This window comes from Manis javanica, chromosome 3 (genome assembly GCF_040802235.1).
Source record: "Manis javanica isolate MJ-LG chromosome 3, MJ_LKY, whole genome shotgun sequence".
Classification (NCBI taxonomy): Eukaryota; Metazoa; Chordata; class Mammalia; order Pholidota; family Manidae; genus Manis; species Manis javanica.
The window spans coordinates 197,688,303-197,715,723 of record NC_133158.1 but is presented as its reverse complement, the minus strand read 5'-3'; the positions used below and the strand labels follow the sequence as shown (position 1 = coordinate 197,715,723).

General features: G+C 36.2%; 1 protein-coding gene across 1 annotated transcript in view; it reads right to left on the bottom strand.

The window, feature by feature from the left end:
* The window catches only part of IQCM (IQ motif containing M), a 195,188-nt gene that overhangs the window by 41,497 nt on the left and 126,270 nt on the right, over positions 1–27,421 (bottom strand). The window contains exon 8 of the mRNA XM_073230501.1: positions 14,345–14,403. Coding sequence (XP_073086602.1) covers positions 14,345–14,403 — 59 coding nt within the window. The remainder of the gene's footprint in view (positions 1–14,344; positions 14,404–27,421) is intronic.

Below are 27,421 nucleotides of genomic sequence, written 5' to 3'. Positions count from 1 at the left end.
AGTCACTCATGCCAGCTCTGCAAACTATCTATATCACCATAAAAAGGCAAAATTTACGGCCAAAATAACAGAGACAACACCTGAGAAGGAGACAGACCTAACCAGTCTTCCTGAAAAAGAATTAAAAACAAAAATAATAAACATGCTGACAGAGATGCAGAGAAATATACAAGAGTTAAGGGATGAAGTCCAGAAGGAGATTACAGACATCCAGAGGGAGATTACAGTTGCCCGGAAGGAGACTGCAGAAGTGAAACAAACTCTGGAAAGATTTATAAGCAGAATGGATAAGATGCAAGAGGCCATTGATGGAATAGAAACCAGAGAACAGGAATGTACAGAAGATGACACAGAGAGAGATAAGGATCTCCAGGAATGAAACAATATTAAGAGAACTGTGTGACCAATCCAAAAGGAACAATATCCGCATTATGAGGGTACCAGAAGAAGCAGAGAGAGAAAAAGGAATAGAAAGTGTCTTTGAAGAAATAATTGCTGAAAACTTCCCCAAACTGAGGGAGCAAATAATCAAACAGACCACGGAAATACACAGAACTCCCAACAGAAAGGACCCAAGGAGGACAACACCAAGACACATAATAATTAAAATGGCAAAGATCAAGGACAAGGACAGAGTTTTAAAGGCAGCTAGAGAAGAAAAGATCACCTATAAAGGAAAACCCATCAGGCTATCATGAGACTTCTTAACAGAAACCTTACAGGCCAGAAGAGAATGGCATGATATATTTAATGCAATGAAACAGAAGGGCCATGAACCAAAGATACTATATCAAGCATGATTAATATTTAAATATGAAGGAGGGATTAAACAATTCCCAGATGAGCAAAAGTTGAGGGAATTTGCCTCCCACAAACCACCTTTAAAGGGCATCTTACAGGGACTGCTCTAGATGGGAGCACTCCTAAGACTAAACAGATGTCACCAGAGAAAATAAAATCACAGCAAAGAAAGCAGACCAACCAAATACTAACTAAAGGCAAAAAATAAAATCAACTACCCACTAAAAGCAGTTAAAGGAAACATGAAAGGGCACAGAATAAAACAACAAACATATAAGAATGGAGGAGGAGGAATAAGAAGGGAGAGAAGAAAAGAATCTCCAGACAGTGTATATAACAGCTCAATAAGCGAGCTAAGTTAGGCAGTAAGATACTAAACAAGCTAACCTTGAACCTTTGGTAACCACGAATCTAAAGCCTGCAATGGCAATAAGTACATATCTTTCAATAGTAACCCTAAATATAAATGGACTGAATCCACCAATCAAGACACACAGTAACAGAATGGATAAAAAAAGCAAGACCCATCTATATGCTGCTTACAAGAAACTCACCTCAAAACCAAAGACATGCACAGACTAAAAGTCAAGGGATGGAAAAACATATTTCAGGCAAACAACAGAGAGAAGCAAGCAGGGGTTGCAGTATTAGTATCAGACAAAATAGACTTCAAAGCAAAGAAAGTAACAAGAGATAAAGAAGGACATTACATAATGATAAAGGGCTCAGTCCAACAAGAGGATATAATCATTCTAAATATATATGCACCCAACACAGGAGCATCAGCATATGTGAAACAAATACTAACAGAACTAAAGGGGGAAATAGAATGCAATGCATTCATTTTAGGAGACTTCAACACACCACTCACCCCAAAGGATAGATCCACTGGGCAGAAAATAAGTAAGGACATGGAGGCACTGAACAACACACTACAACAGATGGACCTAATATACATCTATAGAACTCTACATCCAAAAGCAACAGGATATACATTATTCTCAAGTGCACATGGAACATACTCCAGAATTGACCACATACTAGCTCACAAAAAGAGCCTCAGTAAATTCCAAAAGATTGAAATTCTACCAAGCAACTTTTCAGACCACAAACATATAAAAGTAGAAATAAACTCTACAAAGAAAACAAAAAGGCTCACAAACACATGGAGGCTTAACAACATGCTACTAAATAATCAATGGATCAATGAACAAATTAAAATAGAGAAAAAGGAATATATGGAAACAAATAACAACAACACAAAGCCCCAACTGCTGTGGGACAAAGCGAAAACAGTCTTAAGAGGAAAGTATATACCAATCCAGGCACACTTGAAAAAGGAGGAACAATCCCAAATAAATATTCTAACATCACAATTATCGAAATTGGAAAAAGAAGAACAAATGAGGCCTAAAGTCAGCAGAAGGAGGGACATAATAAAGATCAGAGAAGAAATAAACAAAATTGAGAAGAAAAAACAATAGAAAAAATCAATGAAACCAAGAACTGGTTCTTTGAGAAAATAAACAAAATAGATAAGCCTCTAGCCAAACTTATTAAGAGAAAATGAGAATCAACACAAATCAACAGAATCCGAAATGAGAATGGCAAAATCATGACAGACTCCACAGAAATACAAAGAATTATTAAAGACCACTATGAAAACCTATATGCTAACAAGCTGGAAACCTAGAAGAAATGGACAACTTCCTAGAAAAATACAACCTCCCAAGACTGACCAAGGAAGAAACACAAAAGTTAAACAAACCAATTACAAGCAAAGAAATTGAAACGGTAATCAAAAGACTACCCAAGAACAAAACCCCGGGGACGGACGGATTTACCTCGGAATTTTATCAGACACACAGAGAAGACATAATACCCATTCTCCTTAAAGTGTTCCAAAAAATAGAAGAAGAGGGAATACTCCCAAACTCATTCTATGAAGCCAACATCACCCTAATACCAAAACCAGGCAAAGACCCCACCAAAGCAGAAAACTACAGACCAATATCCCTGATGAATGTAGATGCAAAAATACTCAATAAAATATTAGCAAACCAAATTCAACAGTATATCAAAAGGATCATACACCATGACCAAGTGGGATTCATCCCAGGGATGCAAGGATGGTACAACATTCGAAAATCCATCAACATCATCCACCACATCAATAAAAAGAAGGACAAAAAGCACATGATCATCTCCATAGATGCTGAAAAAGCATTTGACAAAATTCAACATCCATTCATGATAAAAACTCTCAGCAAAATGGGTATAGAGGGCAAGTACCTCAACATAATAAAGGCCATATGTGATAAACCCACAGTGAACATCATACTGAATAGCAAGAAGCTGAAAGCTTTTCCTCTGTGATCGGGAACAAGACAGGGATGCCCACTCTCCCCACTGTTATTTAACATAGTACTGGAGGTCCTAGCCACAGCAATTAGACAAAACAAAGAAATACAAGGAATCCAGATTGGTAAAGAAGAAGTTAAATGGTCACGATTTGCAGATGACATGATATTCTACATAAAAAAAAACCCTAAAGACTTCACTCCAAAACTACTAGAACTGATATTGGAATACAGCAAAGTTGCAGGATACAAAATTAAAAAACAGAAATCTGTGGCTTTCCTATACACTAACAATGATCCAATAGAAAGAGAAATCAGGAAAACAACTCCATTCACAATTGCATCAAAAAAATAAAATACCTAGGAATAAACCTAACCAAAGAAGTGAAAGACCTATGCCCTGAAAACTATAAGACACTTTTAAGAAAAATTAAAGGGGACACTAACAGATGGAAACTCATCCCATGCTCATGGCTAGGAATAATTAATATCGTCAAAATGGCCATCCTGCCCAAAGCAATATACAGATTTGATGCAATCCCTATGAAACTACTAGCACCATTCTTCAATGAACTGGAACAAATAGCTCAAAAATTCATATGGAAACACCAAAGACCCCGAATAGCCAAAGCAATCCTGAGAAAGAAGAATAAAGTGGCGGGGATCTCACTCCCCAACTTCAAGCTCTACTACAAAGCCATAGTAATCAAGACAATTTGGTACTGGCACAAGAACAGAGCCACAGACCAGTGGAACAGATTAGAGACTCCAGACATTAACCCAAACATATATGGTCAATTAATATTTGATGAAGGAGCCATGGACATACAATGGGGAAATGATAGTCTTTTCAACAGATGGTGCTGGCAAAACTGGACAGCTGCATGTAAGAGAATGAAACTGGACAATTGTCTAACCCCACACACAAAAGTAAATTCAAAATGGATCAACAACCTGAAGGTAAGTCATGAAACCATAAAACTCTTAGAAAAAAACATGGGCAAAAATCTCTTAGACATAAACATGAGTGACCTCGTCTTGAACATATCTCCCCGGGCAAGGAAAACAAAAGCAAAAATGAACAAGTGGGACTATATTAAGTTGAAAAGCTTCTGTACAGCAAAAGACACCATCAATAGAACAAAAAGGTACCCTACAGTATGGGAGAACATATTTGTAAATGACAGATCTGATAAAGTCTTGACATCCAAAATATATAAAGAGCTCACATGCCTCAACAAACAAAAATCAAATAATCCAATTAAAAAATGGGCAGAGGAACTGAACAGACAGTTCTCCAAAAAAAGAAATACAGATGGCCAACAGACACATGAAAAGATGCTCCACATCGCTAATTATTAGAGAAATGCAAATTAAAACCACAATGAGATATCACCTCAGACCAGTAAGGATGGCTACCATCCAAAAGACAAACAACAACAAATGTTGGTGAGGTTGTGGAGAAAGGGGAACCCTCCTACAGTGCTGGTGGGAATGTAAATTAGTTCAACCATTGTGGAAAGCAGTATGGAGGCTCCTCAAAATGCTCAAAATAGACTTACCATTTGACCCAGGAATTCCACTTCTAGGAATTTACTCCAAGAATGCAGCACTCCAGTTCAAAAAAGACAGATGCACCCCTATGTTTATCGCTGCACTATTTACAATAGCCAAGACACGGAAGCAACCTAAATGTCCATCGGTAGATGAATGGATAAAGAAGATGTGGTTCATATACACAATGGAATATTGTTCAGCCATAAGGAGAAAACAAATCCTACCATTTGCAACAACATGGGTGGCACTAGAGGGTATTATGTTCAGTGAAATAAGCCAAGCGGAGAAAGAGAAATACCAAATGATTTCACTCATCTGTGCAGTATAAGGACAATGGAAAAACTGAAGGAACAAAACAGCAGCAGAATCACAGAACCCAAGAATAGACTTACAGGTACAAGGGAAAGGGACTGGGGAGGATGGGTGGGTAGGGACGGATAAGGGGGGGAAGAAGAGAGAGGGTATTATGATTAGCATGCATAATGTGGAGGGTGGGAGAAAGGGGAGGGCTGTACAACACAGAGAAGACAAGTAATGATTCTACAACATTTTGCTATGCTGATGGACAGTGACTCTAATGAGGTTTGTCGGGGCGACTTGGTATAGGGGAGAGCCTAGTAAACATAATATTCTTCATGTAATTGTAGATTAATGATAACAAAAAAAAAGAGAAAGAGAAGGGGGATTACTCCTTGATAGGATAAAACTAACTGCAAATCAGCAATTAATGCATGCTTTGCATATCCTTAAGTTTGACCTTTTTAAGGGTGTCAGATGATTGGCTATGGAGGTGCATTTTTCTGATAATATTCCTTTCTCTTAAAAAAAAAGCAGTTCCTGTGTGGTCATCTCCAATAGGTTCTTCACAATGGTATAAAGGTCATGTCAACGTGTGGGCAAGGGGTTTTTTTTGTGTTTATACAGAGGATCAAAGCCTAATTTGGCTGCCCAGAAAATGAATTAAGATACGATATGAAGAAGAAGTTCCAACATCAACATCCTCTGGAAGAGTCAATCCAGAAGATGATCATCAAAAAACTTCAAAGATCCTGGCACTGTTGCAGTTGTAGCTACATTCATCCCACAGGTTCCTGGACTTGCCATTGGAATGAAGGAGATATCTAAGCTGGCCTGTGCATAGTAAAACAACAAATTTGACTGGATCTATACTGTCAGAACTCAACCAAGAATTAGGAGAAGTGCAAGTTGCAGTGCTCCAAAATCGTGTGACTATAGACTATCTACTGTTAAAAGAACATATGGGATGTGAACAGTTCCCAGGAAGGTGTTGTTTTAATTTGTCTGATTTTTCTCAAACTATTCAAATTTAGTTAGACAATATCCATCATATCATTGATAAGTTTTCACAAATGCCTAGGGTACCTAACTGGTTTTCTTGATTTCACTGGATATGGCTGGTAATTGTAGGTCTGCTTTTGTTATGTAGCTGTATTCCTATTATGTTAATGTGTATGCAATTTAATTAGTAGTTTAAAACCTATACATGCTTATGTTACTCTACAAGAAGATATGTCAAAGAAATAATCAATCTTCCCATGTTTTCTTCCATCTGCTACTTCTATAGCTTTTCTTCTTCCTTCCTAATTACAACCCTTTAGTAGAATTCGTGCCTCATATCGAAAATTACCAAGTATCATAATTCTTCCAAGTGGTAAAGATACCTCAAGACAAATGCTGGGCATAGAAGCCACAGGGCATAAATCTGCAAAGAAGTAAAGAGCTAACCTTTTCAAACAATATGGCTTCTCTCTCACTTACCAACTTTACATTTCCCTGTATGGCCCCGGAAGATGACTGGTTAGCCAGAGACGGGTAAGATTCTTCAAGGGAGGAACAACCTAAGACAGGCACAGTCACAGGGGGACCATTAGGTGAGAAACTGGGTATCAACAGAGGTGAGGCTTAGAACCTCACCCCCCCTGTTTTGAGAGAAATCTTCTGCATCCGTGGATGTTTTGCTTCCCTTGTCTAGCTTGGATTAATACTTAGTCTATAGGCCCAGACCTGATCATCTACATTTGCCCTCTTACAGCACTAAATTATGTTTTCTACCTTTATCTTGCATCTACCTACCACTTCAGCATTTTATTTAAAATAATGATGATAATAATAATAATAATAATAATAAGGGAGAAATGTGGGATTCACATATAAATCAAGTATAAAAATCAAACGAATAATCATATCTGACTTGATTGTTTATAATTTATGATGCGTGATCAAAACCGAAAGTTTTTGTGATATGACTGCCCTGGCACTGTTCACCATGTAAGAACTTATTCACTATGTAAGAACTTGTTCACCTGTAAGAACTTGTTTGTTATGCTTCAGAAGATTGGAGACTGTTGAGAATTAGGTTTGGGTTTGATTAATGATTGTGCATTGAGTCCCCTATACAGAATTTTATTGTTGTTTACAACCATTTGATCAATAAATATGAGAGATGCCCTCTCAAAAAAAAAATGCTTAGTCTGGATACTGACTCAGGAAAAACTGTTTATAGAAGATATCTAAACTTACACAAATTAAAATTAATGTTACACTATTAGGCAACAAAATTTCAGAAGAGGAGACCAAAGGAAATTTATTATGTGGTAAATTTTGAAATTGTTCTAAGATAAAATGAGAAGAATCCTTTCAAGAAAAAATGATGAACAAATACAATAACTTTAGAGATATAAAGAAAACATTCAAGTACCTACGTAAATCACAAGACTTTGACATGTGAATTTCATAACTTAGATATGCCAGTAAATGTACTATGTTCCATTATATCAAAACAGAGAAAATTTAGAATTGATAGTGCAATATTATCTTTCAGTAACATATTAGTCATATCATGTTACTACTACCCTTTTAGTTCTAGTATGCCACAAAACAGGAAGGAGAGAATATATGATCATTCCTCATGTAGACGAACTATCTGGATGCTTTGAATCCTAAAAAATTTTTTTAAAAGAAGGAGTATAAGGGTTCCAAAATAATACACTTTACTTCATAGATGGTACATTTAAATAACATTTCTGTCATCCAGAATTGAAACAAATTAAATACTGAAAAGGTGAAAGGTTAATGACCAGTCTCTAAACTGCACACGTATTTAATATTATCAATCAACAATAGAATATTTTTCCTCTAAAGACCAATCAATTGTTCTATTCTACCCTTGGAAATCAGTCAGTCGTTTCAAAAAACAATGATGTGCTTTAGAAATTCAACAAAAGAAAAATCTATCACTGAAGTCATGAATTTGCAAGGGATTAATAGCTCACTGCTGAATGACATCAAAAGAGAGTAAGTATTGGATGAGGGGGATAAAGGGGCACAAAAATTCTCAAACATAATATAGGTTGACCATGGGGATAGTAATAGAGCATGGAGAACATAATCAATGATTCTGTAACATCTTTCTATGCTGACAAACAGTAACCACACTAATGGGGGTGAGAGTTTAATAATATGGGTAACTGTTGAACCACTGTGTTGTATACTTGAAATGAATATAAGATTGTGTATCAACTATACTTCAATAAAAAAATTTTTAAGAAAAAGATGGTGTTTTATTCATGGAATACAATGGGTTATCTAAAGGAAAAAGGAGATATTTGCAATACAGTTACTGGTACCAAACAAATTCAAGTGTTCCTCAAGGAAGACTGTTTATATATGAAGAAATAGTACAATAGATTATAATCAGTATAACTCCTTGCTCACAATTTTTGCTTATATAATGAGAATGAACACTGTTTGTTAATACATTATTTCCCTTTACTTAATATAAACTACTTTTGATACTTTACATTAGTGATATCACATAAAAATAGAAAAATGAGTTAAGAATAAAGAAGTTAGTAAAGAGATTAAAAGAACAATGCTAGGAAAAGACAAGATTTCACTTTATTGTAAAATATCATTTAACCTTTACCTTTAACAAGGTAAAAAATAAAGTTATATACTTTAATTCAGGTACACATAATATTTTTTTAAAGCTGAAACTTAAGAGTTATATTTATTTAGCTTTAATTCTGTTTCAGAAATCTTCATTATGTATTTTACTTTAAAAGACAATAGAACTCCTAAAAATGTTCTTTTGGCAATTCTAATTGAACTGATTGCTTGGCTTTCTTTGTTTAACATACCCTTTCCCAATAAAATGGTTTTAGGCTTACTCAACCATATTTTAATCTTCTGAAACTAACAATTTCAAAATTTTTCACTTAAATGGAAATATTGAGGAAGTAGAAACCTTCATTCAGAAACCAAAAATCTTTGTTTTATAAATGCTCATCTATGAAAATGATGTTCTAAAAATGTTGGGCAGAGGTGTGTATGAAATGAATATTTATAGCAGAATTAGAAAAGGCAATCAGATCATTTCTCTCATAAAAATAGACAAATATATTTTTAAGAACTCAAAAATAAAACAGTCACTCTGTGTAATCTACAACCTACTAACTTCAACCTCAAAGTGCTGGATTCGAACATTACAGCTCTTTGTTTAATAAAGCTGCTAGTGTAAAGTCTTATGTGACATCTGTACACACATTTGTACAAGCAAATGTGTCTAAGCAGTACTGTACCATCTTCTCCCTCTAAGTTTTGAGATCTTAACAGCTGAGAAAACAGGAAGATGAACAAGAAAAAAAGAAATGTGAAGATGTACCTTTTAGGCTTATGATCACTGACAACTAAGACAGAAATAATCATAATTCTGCCTTATCTACCATTATTTATCTACATCAGGGAACAGGCTCCACTACCTCCCAAGAATTGGAGTAGGTGCTCAAATTTGCAGTAATTTCAAATCAAGTGCATCAGTAGCATTTATTATTTCTTTAACTTTCCATCCCCACCTTTTAGCAGCCAAGAGACTGCCTCCTTGAAAAATACTGCTGAGTGGGCGTATAAAACCAACTGTAGAGGGATCCCACAAAGCTTGTGGGTCTGTGTAAATGAATTCCAACATCTTCTTTTCTATAACTAAGAAGAAAGGGGGAAAAATAAACCAAACTCTCTTGTATTTGCTGTAGTTTGGCAAGGGTAATATGTGTGTGACATACTTTTACCCTTGAAATACAAAAGTACTTTTGAAATTGGCCAGAACCTTATTGAAGTTAACCGATGATTGATGGAAGGTTATAATATACTCTGCCTCATGCAGACTCTATGGAAACCTCTAGCTGAAAATATTTGGGAAATTCCTCTCTAATAAGAAGAATCCTTTAGGCCAAGCTTTAAAGGGTCACAGTATTTGGATTCTAAAATTAAATGGAATTTCTATGGCAGAAATGGTACAGCATTACAAAAAACAAGAAAATCTTAATATTGTTTCACTAATATGTTTTCAATGTAATGTGTCTGTGATATATTTACAGTTTTATATTGTTCCCCACTTTGCTTTATATATTTTTTTCTCTTTCTTTTGCCAGGATTCTATTCTATTTTAATCACTAGAGCTACTCTTGGATTTGCTAGTTCACTGAGTGAAGTTTCAGCCTACTTCTCTTAAGTAATCATCAGAAAGGCTATTACAATGTAAGGTACAAATGGCATAAAATCAGCATGACTCAGTAGAAATAATGAGAATTGAGGGTTAGATTCTAGTAACAGTTCTGTTTTCTTACTTTCGTGACCTTGAAGAAGTCATTTAATCTTTTAAAATCTCAGTTGTCTCAACTGGAAATTGAAAGGATTGAATGAAGTGATCTCTGAATTTCTCTTCAGCTATCATCCTCTAAAATGTTTGAGATATCCCTGCAAAAATTAGCTAGATGTTTTGAAAAACCTTGTCATGTTCTTGATGCCTACAACAGATTGCAGACGGTACAGAAAAAATGCTCAGCATTCAGATTAGCTGGCTGGCTCCAGTAAAATAGCTATCACAAACACTTATCTTTCAGACTGTACAATTTTTTACCATTGAAAGGACTGGACTAAATTTTAATTTAGTAACACCTGTGAGGAAAAGACTTTCTAGCCAAATTAACCAGGTAAAGAATATTTACAGGAGAAAGACTTACACACAAAGATAAGACACCATCAAATAGTTGGGGGGAAAAAAGGTGCTTGTTTCTTTAAAGGAAATCTTTTTGTGGGAAGGTTTTTAATAAACTCAATTTCCTACATAGACATGGCTGATTCAGATTTTCTATTTATTCCTGTGTTGTCTGTGTAATTACTGTGTAATTCTGATATGTTGTCTTTCTTCCAAGAATTTGCCCACTTCACCTTAATTGTTGAATGTGGTAGGCATGAAAGTATTAATGTAGTCCCTCATCCTTTCTGTGTCTATAGGATATTTAGTTGTGCCAACTCTTTTATTATTAGTATTGTCAATTTGTGCTTTATCTCTTTGTTTTCTTAATCAGTTTTTTTAGGAACTTACAAATTTTATTTTTTCAAAGGACCAACTTTGGCTTTGTTAATTTGCTTTTTTTTTCTCTGTTTTCTATTTCATTGTTTTCTGTTCTTATCTTTATAGTGAAGGTTACATGTACAGTTTAAAAGAATGGACATTCTACAGTGGATAAATAAAATCTATAAATGTCAGTTAGGTCAAATTAGTTGGTGGCCTGTTCAAATCTGCTATACAATGATCATTTTTACTGATTTTCCTATCCATTACTAAAAGAGGCAAGGAAAAAATTTCTAACCATAATTATGCAGTTCTCCATTTTATTCTTTAATCCTGTCTCTTTTTGTTTTATTTATGTTGAAGCTCTATTACTAAAGCATACACTTCAGGATTCCAATGAATTTACCCTTTTAAAATTATGAATTATCCTCTTTATCTCTGGAAAGAGTCCCTGAAGTCTACTTTGATGTTAATATAGCCACTCCAGCACTCTTCCACTAGCTTTTTTTACATTGTTTATTTTTTTCTTTCCTTTTACTTTCAATTTGTGTTTTAATATTCATCCCTTAAGACAGCAGAGAATTGGGGCCTTCTTCTTCATCTAGCCTGACAAACTCTTCCTTTTAACTGTAATGCTTATTCTGTATTTTTAATATAAATGTTGGTACAGTTGGGTTTAAGTCTACCATTTTTCCATTTGTTTTTTTTTTTTCACCCCACACGTTCCCCTTTTCCTGTCGTCTTTTGCATTAACCAAATAGTTTTTGGTATCCCATTTTAGTTTTTATTTTACCTTTTAAGTTTATCTTTTTGTATTAGTGGGTGCTTTGGGAATGCATTCTTCTCACACACTACTTAAAATTAATGCCACTACACATAAAATGAAAGAATCTTGCAAGAGCATAACTCCATTCTTTTGCAATTATTGTCATATATATTTGCATCCACCTAACTTACAAGTACTGTAATAATGCTATCATTTTGCCTTAGTCAATTTGAAATTAGAAAAAATATTTTTATATTGATTAACATGCATTTTCTCTCTTCTGTGTTCTTTATTTCTTCTTGTAGGTTCAAATTTCCATGAAGTGTCATTTCCTTTCAGCATGAAGAACTCCCTTTTCAACATTTGTGAAGTGTAGATCCAGTGGCAATAAATTCTCATTTCTTGAATTTAGATGAAAATTTAGTTTTTCATCCCCAATGCTGTGGGATAGTTTCACGAGATATAGAATTATCAGTTAACTGTTTTTCTTTCAGCACTTTAAATATATAATTTCATTGCCTTCTGGCCTCCATCATTTTGAATGAGATGACATCCATCATCTTTAGAATTGTAACTGTCTGCACAGTATATACTTTTTCCCTCTGCTTATTCCCAAGACTTTTTCTTTGCCTTTGATTCTCAACTCATTGACTATGATGTGTGTACATGTGGTTTTTCTTATATTTACTTTGCTTAGACGTGATGATCCTAGATATGTAAAAATGTTTTACATTAAATTTGGGAAAAATTCAGCCATTATTTCTTCAACTACTTTTTCTGCCTCATTCTATTTCTCTTCTCTTTCTGAGACTCCAGTTTACACTGATATTACCACTTGATATTAGCTTACAGATCAGTCAGGCTATGTTCATTTTCTCTCAATTACAGTTTCCTTTTCTTCAAATTAGTCTCTATTGATCTACAAGTTTACTGACCTTTTCTACTGCCATCTTTAATATGTTGTCCAACCTATCCAGTGAAATTTTCCTATCAGATATTGTATTTCTCATTTCTAGAATTTTAATTAAAGAACCTAGGCTTGAATCTAGCTCCATCACCAACTAGCTGGATGACCTTAAGCGGGAAACCTGAGTTTCTCAGTTTTATCAGCAAAATGGTGATCGTAAGAATACTTACATCATTGTGGTGTTATGGGAGGGAAATGAAAATTCATAATACAAATTCAAGTACATAATAAACACAGAATAAGTGCTATTACTACATTTGTTATGAGAGTAGCTGTTAGATAATATCCAATCTTAAATTAGGTATATACTTATCATATATTTAAATAATTGCATCGTTTCATAGTATATTTGGCCTAGATTTGCCATGTAGTGTAACTCCATGACACATGAACCTTAGAGTGGGATATATTTTGGAATTTAGAAATTTTCTCAAATTCTAGGAAATTAAAGTAGTGTGTATACCATACATTACATAATATCCAAGCAGGGTCTGAGTCAGTGTCCTGTCATCAAACTAGTATTACTCATTATAATAATTAGTATTATTATAATTATCCTGTCATAATTAGTATTACTTAGCTAATAAAATTAATGTTAGTATGTAGGCAAACATGAATATTCACACTAAGTAGAGAGAGTAAAGACTATGAATAATCATAACCATATGTCACTTCAGGTCAGGTTTTGACACTAAGAGTTTAGCACCACCTTAGGTGACATCAACTTTCAGTTTCTGGAGCTTTCTGGATTTTGGAATTGTGGGTAAGAGATTACAGACCATGAACCACATATTTTGAGTAACTGAGAGGAGGAATGAAGAAGGATGTCAGGTAAGAGATGGTAACCTGAAAAATATATTTAAATAAACAAACTTGTATTTACTAGGGAGTTAGATTTCCAAAGAGCTCCTTCTGACAGACCTCAGTCTCTAAGGCTTACCCTTTTGTTAAAATGCATCTACATGGACTGGCATGGTGCTTTGCATCTCACCAGTACAAAAACAATATTTGCTAAATTAACAAATGAATGAATTACCAGTCACTAAGAAAACACAAGGGTGAAAACCCCTTTTTGGAAACTTCACTGTTAACTTTCTGCAATCTATTCTTTCCATCTCAACAATACAATCTATCTCATAAAGTTGGTGGTTTTTACAAAAGTTTGTGAATCTATGTTTTTTATTCTAAGAATCCCTCATAGAGTCACTAAAAGGCATGCTTTTACAACAGTTTCTAATGAACAAATAGCTGAAATACAACAGTGCTGTTAACACTGCTTTTGCTAGCTACTACATAATAATTTCAGCTGAGTCTACTGAATGATCATTAATACTCTAAAAAATTAATAAGAATTTTTTCTCCTTACTTCAGGCAAATGAAATGGGAATATTGAAAAAGATATGTTAAAAACTTGAACTTTAAACAACCAACATTTCTTTAGACCTAGATATTTCAGTCAGGACAAAACTAAAACAAAGCACATTAATTTATACTTTTCTGATATATAAAAGCCGTACTTGAATTGTGGCTTCAGTTCTAGCTTGATAGGCTGTTGCTCTTTTTTCATAAAGGTTTTCTAGAAAGAAGAGTTGATATAAGTAAGAAAACAACTTCATAGCCTATAAAATTTTAATTCCACTGATGTTCTATCAAAGGGACAAAGAACTATTCCATTATAATATATATTAAAACCTAAACACTGACATAAGTTTGTAGGTACACTCAGAGGAGTATCATCACTGAACCCCTCCAATAACTCTGGCACTCAGGAATGCGATTCCTGCCGATCATTTCACTGAGCAAATAACCATATAAATCTATTACTGATGAGAATTCTTCTATGTACTTACTCATTCGTCCTTTGACCTTTAAAAATGACTTAAGGTAGCTTACAAAAAATAAAGTACATGTGAAAAAGGAAAATAAGAAAATCAGGTTAAAGTGAAAATACAGAAAAATGTCAAATGTTTTCTGATATTGTCTGATGTTATCACATGTGTTTAGTTCTCAAATTCCTCACTATCAAATGTGTGGACTGAATGGTGCTCCCTCAAAATTCATATGGTGAAGCCCTAATCCCCAACATGACTATATTTGGAGATAAGACCCTCCAGGAGGTGGTTAAGGTTCAAGTAGGTCATAAAGGTAAGACCTTAATCCAGTAGGACCGGTAGCCTTACAAGAAAAGGGAGAGAAGCCAGGAGCATTTGTGCACAGAGCAAAGCCAGGCAGGGACGGAGCACGAAACAGCCCTCCAGAAGTCCAGGAGAGAGGCCTGTGGGGACACCAACTCAGCCAGTATCTTGATCTTGGACTTGAACCTCTGGAACTGTGAGAAAAGTGATTTCTGTTGGATAAGCCAACCAGTCTGTGGTATTCTATTATGGCAGGCCTGGCAAGCTAATAACAGAAACTAACAAAGAAAACACAGATGCTCTAACATTCACAATGTCTATAAGAGAAACAAACTTATCTTCTGTGAAAAATTTCTTCCATGAGTCCTTCAGAAGAAGCCTGGTATAATGTAATGGTCAGATTCAACAGCATCTCTTCAACAATTACACTAGAGTATTTAACATAGGTTTTATATACAATCCTTCAGTATCAGTCAATAGTAGAAAGAACTCAGGATGATAATTCTACCAGACCTCAGAATAACTGGGCTACTGCCTGTCAGGTCATTTGACAGGATCCAAAGGTTAAAGTGATACCAAGAGGCATTGATGGGTTGTATATCCATTTTATCATCTGCTACGACAATTATTTTACAAAATAGCTTTTGAAAAAATGGTCTCAGATAAGAGGAATTTGAGGTAGTCTTGCTAAATGATAGAAGGTTAATGATTTTGGATTGTTGTATTTTCTCCCCTCTCAGGCTCTGTAAAAAGTCAGTGACAGAAAGTGTCTTGGCTGTTGGCATATGGCACGCTCATGAATACCACAAGGAAAATGCTTATTTTAAGTAGTTTTTGAAGTTTCAAATATGTATTTAACCCTATTTGACACCTGAAGCCAAAGAAGTCTCATAAAAAGTCCCAGAATATATACACAGAATAATGTAAAGATGAAATCTGGAAGAAAGTTGTGTTTATACTGCAGAAATACTCAGTAGTATGACACAGAGTGATTGTTTTAAATATTTTAAGCAAATCATAAATCTCTCCTTTATAGTTAAGCTTCACTCTCTTATAGTGCTCTCCTAGGTGCAATCTAACTTACATATGTTGATTTGTATTTGATGACTTTCACTTTTTAAGAAGGAAGATGAACTCTTCTTCTATAGTCATGTTAGAATGCAACAATAACCTTAGAATTAGTTTGCATCATCTCTCAACTATTTGTTACTTTTAGAATTCCCTGATCATGTTCTCTTTTTTAAAATAAACCATCCTAAAGAATAAAACCATACTTTCAAAAAATTTATGTGCAACATGTAGATGATAATAAAACATGAAGCAGGACCTGTATTTTAAATATTGTCCCCAAGATGTTCCATGTCACATATCCATGACTATAAAAACACTAATAGCTACAAAAATTAACTTTTTAACCAATATTCTCTGTACTTTTGTACAAAATAATGTGTTTGGCTTGAAACACACTGTCCTTCTGTGATATTACTATTGACATGTGCCAACTTAATTTTTTTAAACAGCTTCCTTCATAGCCAGACTAACTGAATTGGCATGTTCTCCTTTATGAAGGGTGTCGAATGTGAAAGCTGCTAAGTAAAACAGTCCCAGATGAACAGTCTTGAGGATTTTCCTTACTAAGATGTTCTGTGATTCTTTTTCCAGTTACTTTCTCCCAACTTCATTGCCTTCACTAAATCCATTGTGCTTCGTTTCCTACCTAACATAATTAGAAATCAGTTTCCTTTGGTCTCCTTTTTGCAAAGTCAATTACAGTCCTTTTTTAAGGGGTCCTGGATTTTTTTTCTAAATCATAATTTGCTACATATTTATATATTCAAATCTCAAGTTAATTCTGCCTTAATGTTACAACTCCATTCTCTCTCAAAATCTTTCCTCTTTCCACAGCTGCTGCCTGCCTGCTTCTTTAAATTTCTTCAAGCTCCTAGTCTCTCCACAACAATGCATTTGGAGTAACACATTCTAAAATATCCCTAGCTGAAGATGCAGCAATTTATTAAACCCTCAAGTCAAAATTTCCAAACCATTTTTCGGATTCCTGTCCCCTACATATTTCCTCAAATCCCAACAGTTTAACTGGTACCAAGCTTACTTCTGATCATTTACACAGTATTATTACATCTCAAGCTTCTTTCTAGAAGCAGCTGTCTAATCCATCAATTCCCCCCTCTTCTTTCCAAATCTCTTCTGGAATATTTTTTTTCCTTTTGACAATGTTGCTTATTTCTCTCATAGTCTAATGATTAAATTCTTGATTTCCATTTTTTTGGAAATAAATTCTTGATTTCCAAAAGCCTTCCATTTTGCTAGACATATTTCTATATTAATACTAGTAGTGTGAAATTTTGGAATATGTTTGCTTTAAAAAGGTAATCTGTAACTGGCATATTATACCCCTAATACTTGCCCCCCAACTACTGTTAGAAGGTATTTTCTAGGTAGCAAAGAATTCTCATGTTTTAAACAGCTTTGTGACCCTACCAGAAGCATATATAAACACACCATTAAAGGAAAATTATAAGGTTTGCTTAATAATAGGTGACTGTGAAGAGAAGATCATTAATAGCATATACATATACAATTATAAATTGCACATCAAAACATGTGAAATAAACTGAAAAGATTTTTCTGCCAGGCTTGAATATTATACTTGTGTTTCCCCAGCAGAAGTCACTCATGTCACTAGCACCTTCTGTGAAACAGCAGTGAGCTGCATTCCTTCAACTGCTACTGCTTCTTGTATAAAAAATGGGTTAAACAGAAAAATGTCAATAACTTGCACACATGTAGAACCAAAAGCCACAAAACACATCAGTCTAGGATTTTTCACAAGTCAGTATCTTGCGTTACTCAATATAGAGCTTCCAAGAATGCACACAAAGCATAGGAGGATTCTGAAGCCTTACATCCCCAGGAAGTTGAGACAAGCCTTACATCCTCAGGAAACCCAGTTTCCCCAGATCCTCTCACCGGGACAAAGAAGCCTCCACTTTGTAAGGAATTCTCAAGTGTGGTATTTCCTTTAGTTTTTCTTAAGAGAAGTAGAAAGATCGTGAAGGTAATGCTAGCCACTCTGTGATGGTCATGGCCTCAAAAAGCCATTCAAATTTCAGATGAGTACACTGAAGCCAGCAAAAGATAGGTTGTTCATTTGCCAGTCACTAGACAAAGTTTCTTTAACCTCCAAGGGAAATCAAAACTATAGGAATTTGCTTTTTTAAATGTGCAAATTTGAGCATAACATAGGGGGCAATAAAAAGACTGACAAGAAGGTGGGAGCTGGATAGAGAAGCTTACATCCCAATGTTAAGTCCCTCTGAGGGCTGAAATCTATTTGTAAAAGATATAATAGGGCTGCTGCTTCCAGGAATATCTTCATAGTAACAAATCACAACATAGCACTACAATGACTTCTAAACACAAAAAATAAAAGATATTTTAATACACATCTAACCTGATGGGGAAGTAACAGAATTCCTTTCCAGTCCAAAACAACAGGAAACGTTGACTTTACTGTTGTATGAGTTCTGGAACTTGTCCCTTACTGTGGGGATTGAGTGGAAATTCCTGACAACCTAGAGCCTGGGTTTTAAGAAGCTGCATGCCCTGCAGTTGGGACACAAGCACTGGAATCCACAGCATGAAGGAATGTCAGAGTTGAGAATACCCTTCACAAAAGCTGGGTACTGGAAGTACAATATCCTTACAGTATAAACCAGGATTTGAAAATTTCCCTGAAGAGAGAAAGCAAAAGAGACACTGTGTGACCTCATGTCTGTCATGAACTTGGCTCTGGGATTCTGATGACAAGACCTCATTCACATGGATTTGGGCCTCAATTCACTTTACATGCAATGCCCACAATTACCCCCACACACACCAAAAGAAAGGCAAAAAATTTAGAATAAACTGGCCCCAGGTTAGTAGTGCTCTAAAGCACCTGGTAAAAGCAAATACTAATCATTTCTAGGAGAATGCAGCTTAAACTCAGGTTTCAGAGAATTCTCATAATAAAATGCCAAAAAAATGAGCTCACAATTTAAACAGTCATTAAACATGAGAAAATAAAGTCAAGAAACAAGCTACATATTCAGAACCACAAAGGCTGCAATACTATAAAGTATACAGAATATAGAATAAGATTAAGCTCCTATATGTCTTCAGGAATATATTGAAGGAACCAAAAATTATCAAAATTGTCCATGATTTGGAAAATACAACTGTATGATGTTCTTAAAAAATAATGGTAGCCTAGAAACATGTGAAAAAATTGTCACCTTTGTCATTAGGAAAATGCAAATTAAAATCACAAATATTTCATACCCACTCAATTGGAAAAGGTTAAAATTTTCACATATCATTTTGCCAAGTATACAAAATAATAGGGACTCTCATAAATTGTTGGTGATAATGGAAAACTGCTATTGCATGGTAAAATTAAATATATGCCCACTGGCCTGCCCAGCCATTCTACTCCAGGCTGCTTATAGCTAGACAATCAATTATTTAGTAAGTCAAAAACTAGTTATTGAGCTTCCACTGTCCAGGTCCTGCCCACCTGCCTCCAGGTCTGAAAAAATAATATTCTGACATCTATGTAACCATTCTCGATGCTACAGGATGTAGGTTGGTATTGAATTCTTGACCTAGAGAAACTCCTGTGTCTATACTTTACTGAAGACATTATAAAAGAATGTAGCATAATTGTTCATAATAGGAAATATTCTTTTTAAAAAAAGCCAACTATCTCTCAGCAGTAGAAAGGATAATGAAATTGTAGTGTATTCATAGGATGTACTGTAGTGTATTCATGGATAACATTCAATGGGATGTTGTACATGGGTGAAAATCAATGAACCACAGGGGGACAAGTCAACACTGATGAAGACTGATGGATCACAAAAATACATTGTTGAACAGAAATAGAAGATATTCAGATTCCATATGCATAAAGTCAAAGACAAGCAAAAGTAAAAAAAACACTAATTAAGAATATGTATATATGTGCTGAAATTATAAAGAAAAACAAGGGAACACCTAATATTAAGGAGATTAGTTTCCTCAGGATATGAAAGGAAGGAAAAGGCATAATAGAGTTCTATTCCTTAAGTTTTGTAAGTATTTGTTTCAGTATTATCCTTTAAAATATAGATGGATATGTATATGTATGATATACTATTTTGTATGATTAATATATTAGGACAATATAAATTTTAAAAATAATATGGTAGCAAAATTCCATGAGCTTACGATGAACATCTCTTTTCTGGAGAAAGAGAAGAATGAAAAGATCTTGGAAACCTATGGTTTACCAGGTATCACAACTTCCTAGGGGATGACACGGCTCCAGATCTGTCCTACGGTTTGGGTGTTCTTGGAAATTCTAAAAGGGAAGAATGCCAAGCAATGAACAGCTTGCTGGCAGGTTTGAGTTGTTTTATTCTAAAGTTTTAAACTATGAACTTGTAAATAAGTGTGGCTGCTTTTTTTTATCAGTGAGAATTAAAAGGACAAATTGAGGAAATGTGTTTCTGTTATATAATTTGAGGGCATTTTAATATGTTTGTGTTCATACTGATGTTGTAGTTGATGCTTACGTATAAGAGGCTTATTTGATTTTGAATGTTTGCCTTTTATATTTAAAGTAACATCCAAGATAGTTAATTTATGACTAAACAATTCAGTTATAAACTAGATAGTATTTAAAAATTTTAAATTCGACCTTTTTCATTTGTGTCTTTGGTTGGGATTTATTTGAATGTGAAACCATTGTAAATGGTAAGTTTGGTTATTATCATGAGATCTGTACATTATGTAGCAGATCTGGAGCAAACTCACAGAACAAGTTACTGTAAGTAATAATTAGAACTTACTATGAGCTTTACATACATTTTCTTCAATCTTCACCAATATTCTATAAAATATTTTAATACCACTTTTCCTAAGGAGTTGAGAAGTTTAACATCTTCACTTTGATTATAAAAGTAGGAGGTAGCGATAGGCAGAGCCAAGATGGCAGCAAGAGTAGAGCACTGGAAATCTCCTCCCAAAAACACATAGATCTATGAAAATATAACAAAGAAAACTCTTCCTAAAATAGAGACCAGAGGACTCAGGACAACATCCAGACCACATCCACACCTGCAAGAACCCAGCGCCTTGCGAAGGGGGTAAGATACAAGCCCCGGCCTGGAGAGACCCGAGCGCCCCTCCCCCCAGCTCCCAGCCGGTGGAAAGAAACCGGAGCGGTGTTTTTTTTGGCGAGTGCTTTCTGGAAGCCTTAAAGGGACAGGGACCCCGGTGCTAGGGAGGCAGTGCAGCAGGACCAGTGAGTGGGTGCCTGGGACCAGCACCTGAGGACAAAAAATATCGCAAGTTTTTCCCTTATTTTTTTTTTTTTTTGGCGAGTGCTTTTTGGAAGCCTTAAAGGGATGGGGACCCAGATGCCAGGGAGGCAGGGTGGTGGGAGCAGGGGGCGGGTGCCTGAGACTGGCACCTGAGGACGGAGAACATTGCGCATTATTCCCCTTTTTTTTTATTCTTTCTTTTTGGCGAGTGCTTTTTGGAAGCCTTAAAGGGACAGGGACCCCAATACCAGCAAAACAGGGCAGCAAGACTGGTGAGCGGGTGCCTGAGACTGGCACCTGGGGACAAAGAAAATCGCACGTTTTTCCCAATACTAGGGAGGCAGGGCGGCGGGACTGGTGGGCAGGGGCCCGGGGCCGGCGCCTGAGGACAAAGAAAATCACGTGTTTTTCCTCTTTTTTTTGGCGAGTGCTTTTTGTAAGCCTTGGAGGGATGGGGACCCCAATACCAGGGAGGCAGGGCAGCAAAACCGATGGGTGGGTGCCGGGGACCGGCACCTGAGAACAAAGAAAATCGCATATTTCTTCCCTTTTTTTTTTCTTTTTGGCAAGTGCTTTTTGGAGGCCTTAGGGGGACAGGGACCCTAGTGCCAGGGAGACAGGGTGGCAGGGCCAGTGAGCGGGTGAGTGGGACCTGCACCTGGGGACGGAGAGGGTCGTGCGTTTTTCCCTTCTTTTTTTTTCTTTTTCCTCTTTTGTTGTTGCTGTTGTTGTTTTGGTTTGGAGAGTGCTTTTCGGAAGTCTTAAAGGGGCAGGACAGGACACTTAGACCAGAGGCAGGGAATCTGGGGATCTCTGGGCACTCTAACCCCCTGGGCAACAGGGAGCACAGAGGCCCCTTACGGAGATAAATAGCCTCCCAGCCACTCCCCCTACAATGGGGCTCCACCATTTTGGAGGAGCAGCCCAAGCCAGGCCACGCCCACAGAAACAGCAGAGATAAACTCCATAGCAAACGGTCAGGTAGCAGAAGCCCTGTCTGCACATAGCTGCCAAGCATAGGCCACTAGAGCTCACAATTTTCCCAGGAGAGGAAGGCCACAAACCAACAAAAAGGGAAGCTCTTCCAGCGGTCACTCGTACCAGCTCTTCAAACTATCTCTATCACCATGAAAAGGCAAAACTACAGGCAGACAAAGATCACAGAGACAACACCTGAGAAGGAGACAGACCTAACCAGTCCTCCTGAAAAAGAATTCAAAATAAAAATCATGAACATGCTGACAGAGATGCAGAGAAAAATGCAAGAGCAATGGGATGAAGTCCAGAGGGAGATCACAGATGTCAGGAAGGTGATCACAGAAGTGAAACAATCACTGAAAGGATTTATAAGCAGAATGGATAACATGCAAGAGGCCATTGAAGGAATAGAAACCAGAGAACAGGAACGTATAGAAGCTGACATAGAGAGAGATAAAAGGATCTCCAGGAATGAAACAACACTAAGAGAACTATGTGACCAATCCAGAAGGAATAATATTCATATTATAGGGTTACCAGAAGAAGAAGAAAGAGGAAAAGGGATAGAAAGTCTCTTTGAAGAAATAATTGCTGAAAACTTCCCCAAAATGGGGGAGGAAATAATCGAACAGACCATGGAATTACACAGAACCCCCACAGAAAGGATCCAAGGAGGACAACACCAAGACACATAATAATTAAAATGGCAAGGATCAAGGACAAGGAAAGAGTTTTAAAAGCAGCTAGAGAGAAAAAGGTCACCTATAAAGGAAAACCCATCAGGCTAACATCAGACTTCTTGACAGAAACCCTACAAGGCAGAAGAGAATGGCATGATATACTTAATGCAATGAAACAGAAGGGCCTTGAACCAAGGATACTGTATCCAGCACGACTATCATTTAAATATGATGGCGGGATTAAACAATTCTCAGATAAGCAAAAGCTGAGGGAATTTGCTTCCCACAAACCCCCTCTACAGGGCATCCTACAGGGACTGCTCTAGATGGGAGCACTCCTAAAAAGAGCACAGAAAAAAACACACAACATATGAAGAATGGAGGAGGAGGAATAAGAAGGGAGAGAAGAAAATAATCTCCAGACAGTGTATATAACAGTTCAATAAGCGAGCAAAGTTAGGCAGTAAGATACTAAAGAAGCTAACCTTGAACCTTTGCTAACCACGAATCTAAAGCCTGCAATGGCAATAAGTACATATCTCTCAATAGTCACCCTAAATGTAAATGGACTTAATGCACCAATCAAAAGACATAGAGTAACAGAATGGATAAAAAAAGCAAGACCCATCTATATGCTGCTTACAAGAAACTCACCCAAAGACAAGCACAGACTAAAAGTCAAGGGATGGAAAAACATATTTCAGGCAAACAACAGTGAGAAGAAAGCAGCGGAAGCAGTACTAGTATCAGACAAAATAGACTTCAAAACAAAGAAAGGAACAAGATATCAAGAAGGACACTACATAATGATAAAGGGCTCAGTCCAACAAGAGGATATGACCATTCTAAATATATATGCACCCAATACAGGAACACCAGAATATGTGAAACAAATACTAACAGAACTAAAGAGGGAAATAGACTGCAATGCATTCATTTTAGGAGACTTCAACACAACACTCACCCCAAAGGATAGATCCACTGGGCAGAAAATAAGTAAGGACATGGAGGCACTGAACAACACACTGGAACAGATGAACCTAATAGACATCTATAGAACTCTACATCCAAAAGTAACAGGATATACATTCTTCTCAAGTGCACATGGAACATACTCCAGAATAGACCACACACTAACTCACAAAAACAGCCTCAGTAAATTCCAAAACATTGAAATTCTACCAAGCAACTTTTCAGACCACAAACATATAAAAATAGAAATAAACTCTACAAAGAAAACAAAAAGGCTCACAAACACATGGAGGCTTAACAACATGCTACTAAATAATCAATGGATCTATGAACAAATCAAAATAGAGATCAAGGAATATACAGAAACAAATGACAACAACAACACAAAGCCCCAACTTCTGTGGGACGCAGCAAAAGCAGTCTTAAGAGGAAAGTATATAGCAATCCAGGCACACTTGAAGAAGAAAGAACAATCCCAAATGAATAGTCTAACATCACAATTATCAAAAATGGAAAAAGAAGAACAAATGAGGCCTAAAGTCAGCAGAAGGGGGGACATAATAAAGATCAGAGAAGAAATAAACAAAATTCAAAAGAATAAAACAATAGCAAAAATCAATGAAACCAAGAGCTGCTTCTTTGAGAAAATAAACAAAGTAGATAAGCCTCTAGCCAAAATTATTAAGAGAAAAAGAGAATCACCACAAATCAACATAATCAGAAATGAGAATGGAAAAATCACTACAGACTCCACAGAAATACAAAGAATTATTAAAGACTACTATGAAAACCTATATGACAACAAGCTGGAAACCCTAGAAGAAATGGACAACTTCCTAGAAAAATACAACCTCCCAAGACTGACCAAGGAAGAAACACAAAAGTTAAACAAACCAATTACGAGCAAAGAAATTGAAATGGTAATAAAAAAACCACCCAAGAACAAAACCCCGGGGATGGACGGATTTACCTCGGAATTTTATCAGACACACAGAGAAGACATAATACCCATTCTCCTTAAAGTGTTCCAAAAAATAGAAGAAGAGGGAATACTCCCAAACTCATTCTATGAAGCCAACATCACCCTAATACCAAAACCAGGCAAAGACCCCACCAAAACAGAAAACTACAGACCAATATCCCTGATGAATGTAGATGCAAAAATACTCAATAAAATATTAGCAAACAGAATTCAAAAATACATCAAAAGGATCATACACCATGACCAAGTGGGATTCATCCCAGGGATGCAAGGATGGTACAACATTCGAAAATCCATCAACATCATCCACCACATCAACAAAAAGAAAGACAAAAACCACGTGTTCATCTCCATAGATGCTGATAAAGCATTTGACAATATTCAACATCCATTCATGATAAAAACTCTCAGCAAAATGGGTATAGAGGGCAAGTACCTCAACATAATAAAGGCCATATATGATAAACCCACAGCCAGCATTATACTGAACAGCGAGAAGCTGAAAGCATTTCCTCTGAGATCGGGAACAAGACAGGGATGCCCACTCTCCCCACTGTTATTTAACATACTACTGGAGGTCCTAGCCACGGCAATCAGACAAAACAAAGAAATACAAGGAATCCAGATTGGTAAAGAAGAACTTAAACTTTCACTATTTGCAGATGATATGATACTGTACATAAAAAACCCTAAAGACTACACTCCAAAACTACTAGAACTGATATCGGAATACAGCAAAGTTGCAGGATACAAAATTAACACACAGAAATCTCTAGCTTTCCTATACACTAACAATGAATCAATAGAAAGAGAAATTAGGAAAACAACTCCATTCACAATTGCATCAAAAAGAATAAAATACCTAGGAATAAACCTAACCAAAGAAGTGAAAGACTTATACTCTGAAAACTACAAGTCACTCTTAAGAGAAACTGAAGGGGACACTACTAAATGGAAATTCATCCCATGCTCATGGCTAGGAAGAATTAATATCGTCAAAATGGCCATCCTGCCCAAAGCAATATACAGATTTGATGCAATCCCTATGAAACTACCAGCACCATTCTTCAATGAACTGGAACAAATAGCTCAAAAATTCAAATGGAAACACCAAAGACCCCGAATAGCCAAAGCAATCCTGACAAAGAAGAATAAAGTAAGGGAGCTCTCACTCCCCAACTTCAAGCTCTACTATAAAGCCATAGTAATCAAGACAATTTGGTACTGGCACAAGAACAGAGCCACAGACCAATGAAACAGACTAGAGAATCCAGACATTAACCTAGACATATATGGTCAATTAATATTCGATAAAGGAGCCATGGACATACAATGGTGAAATGACAGTCTCTTCAACAGATGGTGCTGGCAAAACTGGACAGCTACATGTAGGAGAATGAAACTGGACCATTGCCTAACCCCATATACAAAAGTAAACTCAAAATGGATCAAAGACCTGAATGTAAGTCATGAAACCATTAAACTCTTGGAAAAAAACATAGGCAAAAACCTCTTAGACATAAACATGAGTGACCTCTTCTTGAACATATCTCCCCGGGCAAGGAAAACAACAGCAAAAATGAGCAAGTGGGACTACATTAAGCTGAAAAGCTTCTGTACAGCGAAAGACCCATCAATAGAACAAAAAGGAACCCTACAGTATGGGAGAATATATTTGAAAATGACAGATCCGATAAAAGCTTGATGTCCAGAATATATAAAGAGCTCACATGCCTCAACAAACAAAAAACAAATAACCCAATTAAAAAATGGGCAGAGGAATTGAACAGACAGTTCTCTAAAAAAGAAATACAGATGGCCAAGAGACACATGAAAAGATGCTCCACATCGCTAATTATCAGGGAAATGCAAATTAAAACTACAATGAGGTATCACCTCACACCAGTAAGGATAGCTGCCATCCAAAAGACAAACAACAACAAATATTGGTGAGGCTGTGGAGAAAGGGGAACCCTCCTACACTGCTGGTGGGAATGTAAATTAGTTCAACCATTGTGGAAAGCAGTATGGAGGTTCATCAAAAGGCTCAAAACAGACCTACCATTTGACCCAGGAATTCCACTCCTAGGAATTTACCCTAAGAATGCAGCAATCAAGTTTGAGAAAGACAGATACACCCCTATGTTTATCGCAGCACTATTTACAATAGCCAAGAATTGGAAGCAACTTAAATGTCCATCGGTAGATGAATGGATAAAGAAGATGTGGTACATATACACAATGGAATACTACTCAGCCATAAGAAGTGGAAAAATCCAACCATTTGCAGCAACATGGATGGAGCTGGAGAGTATTATGCTCAGTGAAATAAGCCAAGCAGAGAAAGAGAAATACCAAATGATTCCACTCATCTGAGGAGTATAAGAACAAAGGAAAAACTGAAGGAACAAAACAGCAGCGGAATTACAGAACCCAAAAATGGACTAACAGGTACCAAAGGGAAAGGAACTGGGGAGGATGG